This window comes from Charadrius vociferus, unplaced genomic scaffold (genome assembly GCF_000708025.1).
Source record: "Charadrius vociferus isolate BGI_N301 unplaced genomic scaffold, ASM70802v2 scaffold585, whole genome shotgun sequence".
Lineage (NCBI taxonomy): Eukaryota > Metazoa > Chordata > Aves > Charadriiformes > Charadriidae > Charadrius > Charadrius vociferus.
The window spans coordinates 909,523-916,523 of NW_009648642.1; the positions used below are offsets into that span (position 1 = coordinate 909,523).

General features: G+C 41.0%; 1 protein-coding gene across 1 annotated transcript in view; it reads left to right on the plus strand.

Annotated features, from left to right (window-relative positions):
* Positions 1 to 338: 338 nt before the first annotated feature.
* CRAMP1L (Crm, cramped-like (Drosophila)) overlaps positions 339 to 7,001 on the plus strand; it is a 48,397-nt gene continuing 41,734 nt past the window's right edge. The window contains exons 1-2 of the mRNA XM_009886369.1: positions 339 to 674; positions 4,758 to 4,782. Of these exons, the coding sequence (XP_009884671.1) occupies positions 339 to 674; positions 4,758 to 4,782 (361 nt within the window). The remainder of the gene's footprint in view (positions 675 to 4,757; positions 4,783 to 7,001) is intronic.

Consider the following 7,001-nt stretch of genomic DNA (forward strand, 5'->3'; position numbering starts at 1 on the left):
GGCTGGCGAGCGCTTCCACACGCCCGAGTTTGGCCGGGCGATTTCTCCGGCAAAGGCGGCCCGAAGCCCTTCGGGAGGGTGCCGGGGGAGCCCCGCCGCCTTTTGGGCCGGTTTGGGGGAGGTTCCGGCGGGGCCTTCCCCCTCCCGCCCTCGGCACAGGTTGTTGGGTCGGGGCAGCAAACGAAAGGGGATTTAGTAACAAACAACGGCGGCCATGTTGAGAGGAATTTCTGCAGCTAAACTTCTCCCCTCTCAGCCCAGGGATTTCTCTCCCTCTCTGGGGGGCTCCTCGGCCTGACTTTGTGCCCCCCTCTTTTCTCTCTCTCCTCCCCAACAGGATGACAGTGAAACTGGGAGAGAGCAGCAGGGAGGAAGGGGTGAAAAAGCTGGGCAAGAGAGCAGGAGGAGATGAGGAGTCCCTGGAAGAAGAAGGGGCAGGAGGAGGAGGAGAGGCAGCTCCAGGCAGCAGCAGCACAAAGAAAGAAGAGAAGATTATTAACAACAACCCCAACAGCAGCCCCCCACCGAACCCCAGCTTATCGCAGGCCCCGGCCGCCCTCCAGCCCTCCCACAGCCAGGACCAGCATCATTTTCTCAGGTCCAGCGTCAGGCCTCAGAGCAAGAGGCTGAAGAAGGATTCCCAGGCATCCTCTTCGGTTGGCAGCAGCACGGCTGCAAAAGGCAAAGGTACTGTGTTTTGGCACCCTGAAAACAGGCGGGTGAGGGGGGTGGGGGAGTCACCTGTGGGTTTGGGGGCTGTCATTCTCCCCCTGTGGATGCCATCTTTTGTTTGGCTGTGGGGAAGGTGTTTTGGGGCTTGTTTCCCACAGGAGCTGAAATCTTCTTTGTGTCCCAAGGCTTCAGCTTCTCCACTGCCCACTGTCCTCTCCCCGCTGGGAGAAATGGGGGGTCTGGGTGTGTATGTGGAGGAGGAAGAGACCTCCATTATTGAGGCAAACCTTTAATTCCTGTGTTTCATCTCTCTTGAGTTTTAAGAAATTCCTGTATTTTGGTTAGGAAATTAGATGCTAGCTAGCTGTGTAGCCAGGTGGCTGGGCTCTGAATTCTGTTCTTGCATAATAACAAAATATGCACTGGGTGCTACTTAAAAAAGGGGAAAAGAACAACCCACAAGACATAGGTGATTTCCCCCAATTATTTCTATGACCCAATTCTATTACTTTGGAAAGGGCTAGGAAATACACATATTGACGTATTTGTTTCTAAGGTTTTGCGAGTCCTGCATTACTGTTGCAGAACCGTTTGGGCTTTTCCATGTAATTAGAGTTTTTTATTAAGATTGTTTTGTATACATCTGAATGTCTGCATGTACATACATACACATACTTTTTCACTTTAGCCTTGTAGATAAGAATTTGATTTATTTTTTTTTCCCCAAGCTGTTTCTGACTTGAGCAGAGACAAGACAGCGGGGATATTTGAATATCTTGGTGCTATTGTATGTGCCCAGCAGTTACTGGGTGACACCTGGCACTGTAGTTGAGCTGTACCTGAGACTAATTTCGGATACCTTGTGCAAAAGTGCTCAAGTGTTATTTTGTGTTAATTTTTTGAGTAAAGCAACACTCAGATTTCTTCAACATTTGTAATAACAAAGTTTACTCCTGTCTGCTAAACCAAAATAAAACTCCATGTAGCATAAATGTGTTTTGGAGATTACCTTGCTCTTTGGTCCATTACAGTGGTATGTGTGTGCAGGACATTAGGTAAACGGTACCGATTATGATAGTTTTGTGTTATGGTAATAAAACAGTGCAAATTATTATATTTTAGTTATTGCCATATCATGAAAAAATTCTTCAACTCAGTTGCTCGACAGTTTATATAATTGACTAAAGTATTTTTTAATACCTTAGTAAGTCCTCTTTAATCTCTTAAAACTTTTTAAGTGGAAAACTCATGTGTGTGATGTTGGAGGATAGAACAGGAAGGCCTATGTAATTTCTCCCCCCTTGCATTAAACCAAATAAACAAACAGATAAAATACCCAGGAGTGTTCAGCCACAGATAATTATTTCAAGGGTTGTAAATAATATTAAATGCAAGGGGGTGTTTCTTTGGAATACATGTTGTCCATGATTGACAATTCGAATATAGGTATTTGAAATTATTCCATTGCTTTGGATGCATATACACATGTGAACAAAATACATGTGTCTTTGTGCACGTGTATATTCATGTGTGTATTTGTACATAAACATTTATTTTACATTTTAGAGCAGCAGAATGATTTTTCACTAGGTGTATCAACACAATTGAAAAGTAAACTTTGTTTATTTTGCAATTCAGGTTCCAAAATGACCCTAATAAAATTATATACAGAAAGAAGAAGAATTATTTCAGTAATCGGTCATAAATACTGCTTATAATCACTGTACCTGACTGTTGTCAGGTTTGGGGAAACTTCTCAAATTATTGAGGGTGACCATCAGTCATAAGAATTATGGTTGTGCTTTCACTTTTTGAAGTGTAAGAGCAGCCACAGCTCTGCCTGGCTAGTTTTGATATGAATGCATTAAAGTTGATTTCTCTGATACGGTCGGGATTATAACTGTGAGATCTTGGAGAACAGAGCCACGGAGCGGGATCCTTTCTAATTTGAGTTCTTTGCATTCAGGGATGCGTACTGAGAGGTTTTCCAGGCTTGTCTGAATTCTGCCTAATGGAATGTCTTGTGATCAGAATTTATAGGGCTTTGCATTCTGAGTGAAGTGTCTCGCAGAGCTAGCTTCCAGTAGGTGTATAATGGAAGGGTGAAGATTATTAATAAAGATCAGGCTTAAATCCTTCCACTTACTGTCCCACCAACTTTCTCCTCCCCATGTAGGTATAAAAATGATAAAAAGCTCGAGTGCAGGTGCTTTGGATCGGCTCTGAAAACTGGAAGCTTTTCCATTTTGGTGTCACAGTCAAGGTGATAGCTGCAAAGGTAATTTTAACATTGGCCAGCAGGAGTGTCTAGACTACACTTACACTTGGTCTAGTGAAACCAGAAACTTGGTTTTTGTCATGGTCTTTCAGTAGTGCTGTGTAACCCTTAAAATTTTATTAAAGTGGTCCTGCTTTTAGTATCTGTGTATTCTTAAGTGAAAACTCTTTCAAAGGAGTGTAACCAGTAAACTTAATTTTTTCCAGATTGTAGTTACTCAGCAGGCATTGGCTTGTCCTGATCGTGGCTTTAAAAAAATTTTGAAAATAGAGCTTTATTCTGTCTGTTACAGATGCCTTTTTACTTTCGGCATTCGTGCTTTTAGGGTGCTTCATTGTTGCAGACAAATTACTGATAATATGAACTTAGCTGTGAGGTGTAGGAAAAGTTTGCCCTCCCAACAGCTGCTGACTTTTTAACTTTCCTTACTATGATTCAGTGAAGATTGTTAATAATAATTTTCAAATTCTGCCTAGTAGAACTTACAAGCATATTGCTAATTTTCAGATTACCCTGACGTCATCTTTAATTGCATTTTTGGATTCTGTCGCTTGCCTTTTGTGTTGTATTGCCTCCGAAGTTGCACTTTGGAGTTTAAGGCAAAAACGACACAGAAAGTATCATAGTAAAATAAAATTTGAAAACTGTTTCACTTCAAAAAGCCAATACGTTTTGAATTGCTGAGAGGTTTATCAGATTTCCTGCACAAATACCTAAATCTGTGCATTATATTTTTTTAGAATTATTGTTCTCTTATTTTCAAATGTTGGTTGTCTTTTTTTATTGTATTTTCAAGTTTGTAGTCTACGCCTTTTTTCACCTAATGCACACCTTTTGAAGTATGAATCCTTGGAAGTCAGTCCTAAAGTAACTTGCATGAAATCAGAGGAGGATTTTAAGGAATAGTGGGGTGGAGGTGATTTATTACGAGAGTTCAAAAGCAGGGAGTTTTTTTGAGGGAGAGGAAGCAGACCAATGTATGGTTGCTGAAAAAGAAGTGTTTCTGAAAGTTCACTTCTCAAATACAAATACACCACGTGGTTGCTGAGCACAGGTTTTAAGGTGTTTTGGGGCTTTTTTCTGTGAAGCGAGAGTGGTTAGAATATGCATGTGTATGTTGTGACCTGTAGATTTAGTTTGAAGTAGAGTGGAGTGTTCCCATTTCCATGTTTTTATCCATTCTTTGAATGCAGACTAAAGTCAGGAGGAAATAGTAACAAAGTCTGATGGTGGTAAGCTTGAAGCTTGAAGATGTCTTCCATGCCATTGCTCTAGGTTTATTCACAAAATTTGTTGAATGGCCCAAACAAGTATCTGGGTTTGTTTTGCAGTAATAAGCAGTTCTTTCTTGAAAAAGGAATTACTCACCTGAAAACATTAATTGAATCAAAATGTTCCATCTTTTGACAGTGTATAAAACTTGCTAGAAAGCAGTCCAGTTTGTTTCAGCCCACTGAAGTTGCATGTCCCATAGCATGTGGATTGAATTAACTACTGTCTCCTCTTGTGGAGAGGATGTATACGCCAAGATACCTGACGTATGTACTTACAATACGATTTCATTGTATCTTCCCAAATGTGTACACTGCAGAATGTATTGCAACTGTCGTTTGAAATGTCATTCCTCCAGCATTATTTCTCTATGGCATGAATGACTGTTTAAAAACTACTAGCACGGTCCCTTGTTCTAATACTCTCCTTAATTCTGTCCATCTCATTTACACTTGGTACTTCCATCCTACCCTGACATGCTTTCATTCATTCTTTGCCCTCCCGTTTACCCCAGTTCTCCTTCCCTTCTTGGGAGGGTGGCTCAGGACCAGAACTCCGCAGTATCTCATCCTGCACAAGAGGAGATTTTTTTATGTGCCCTGTGGAGTAGGTACTGAGCTTCGAAAGGTGTGTGCCTGCAAGGCACCTAAACCTGAACAACCTTGTGGTTTAGGTGGAACTTCATACAAGGCTTTATGGGTGTTTTCTAATGGAAGAGCAAGAGAATAATGATTTATGGGACATGGGGGAGTAATCAAATTTGTAATAAACTGTGTTTAGTTTTTAGAGCTATGCTTGGTTAGCTCAGATACTGCTGCATTTGATACGTTATATATTAAATATATACTGTCTGTAGAAAAACAAGCCTTCAGTATAGTTTTGTTTGTAGTCTCCTGTTGATGATTGACACTGTATATGTTTAAACATATCATTGTCCAGATCTTGTAAATAATAAGAGGCAGAAGAAAGATGAGTCTCTATCTTTGTAAGACAGTTACTTGTGTTTGAAACTTTGGATGTTAATTAATAACAAGAATGCTGTATGGTATAACCATGCAATATGGCATAAGCTGTCCTAGACTTAACCTTCTTGGGAGTCCGTTCTATTTGCTGTTGAGGCATACAAGGTAGAAACTTGTTTTCCAGTTATAATGTTAGTAATCAAACTGCAGCGTTGACCCGCAGGGAATGTGTCTGTCTCTTTCTCCCTTTCTCATCTGTATTCTCTTCTCAGCTACAGTTCTTGGAGACGAAAGCAAATTGGATCCAGCCTGCAGCTGCTTTGGGTTGTGCTTCCAGAGAGCAAGTGGCTTCACTTAAATTCCTAAAGCATATGCTTTCCATGGCATCACCCGATTCATTTCTTCATTGATGTAGTATCTGCCGTCAGAAAGATATGTGGCTAGAAATGGGGCTCGTTTACCAAGAGATCAGAAAGAAAGTTTGGACGATAGTTTTCAATTGTTTTTTCATTAAAATCAATGAGTAAATGCTCGTTGAGGAATGCTCTGTGATGAGAATAGCAGTGTGCCTTTGAAGCTTTCTGGAAAGTATAGATCATAAGCACCTTACCCAGCTCTGTTGGCAGCAGACGTTTTGATGTATGTTTCGTAAGACGACTCAGCAATAATGTGGGTTTGTGAGAATAAAATAGTCACTCGGTGTTTTCTGGTATGGCCTCCTTAATGGCAGCCTTTACCGAAACCACCTGTGAAGGTGATCTTGTATAGTTTAGCCTTGCTGTTGGCTCCTGTAGAACCCAAAAGAGGAGAAAGAGGGTTCTAAGGGAAACTTTCTGGCATGTTACAAGTTGGCATTTGCATCCTACGCTTTGGGGAGGGAGTTTAGCATCCTAACCCTCCGCATTTGATCTGTGGCGTTTAGGAGTCAGTGAAAGTACCATCTTGTTTATAAAGGTATTCCCTCATACATGTTCCACCTACAGTTGACTGGTGACTCCTGAAGAAGTTGAGATTTTGCAGGCTAAGCCTGTAGAACACCAATAAGAGAATCAGTCTGCATGTTGAGATCCTTGGGTGTAGTGGGGACTAACTCTGTGAATTGCAGCTTCTGTGGATGTGGGATCTGTCATGGAAGATGTGAATCAGCTGGCATGTAAGAGCTGCCAATGGAAAATGGAAAAGCAAACACTGAGATGCTACATAGAGCCTGGAAGGAAGAACTTCTTGTGGCTGTAGCCATGATAAGACACTGATACTATCAGCAGCTCATTTATTCGATACATGCAGTGTTCCATTGCTCGCCATTTTCATATCAGATTTTTAAATTGCAGTCTTTAAATCCCTTTATATAAATTTTTTGAAGTATTTGTGTTTTGATTAGAACTGTAAAGAAGACAGCTTATTCTACGGAAAATGTAGTTTGAGATGATGTTATGCCATTCAATGATAAATGAAGTTCTAATAATGGAGCATATAGATGGGTAGAGAACATTGGATAAAAGGAATGAATAAGTTTCTCTGAAACATTGGCGTTCTGATCCATGATTTGTGGGGGGTTACAGTGCAAATGCCAAGTACAGAAACCTGATGTCTTTGCAAGCTGTGAGTTGAAAGCTGAGTGAAAATGCTGAGAACTTATGCATCCAGGTTTGCTGCTTTGTACCTTTATATGCAGGAGATGGTGCTCCACCGCATCCTGGAGTGAAGGGATAAGTAGGCAGAGTGAAAACAAGCATCTTGGCTTTGTCTCGTCTGCAGTGGTCCCCTTTTATAAATTATTTTATTTAGAACAAGCACCTAAGCAGATTGTTAGAGTA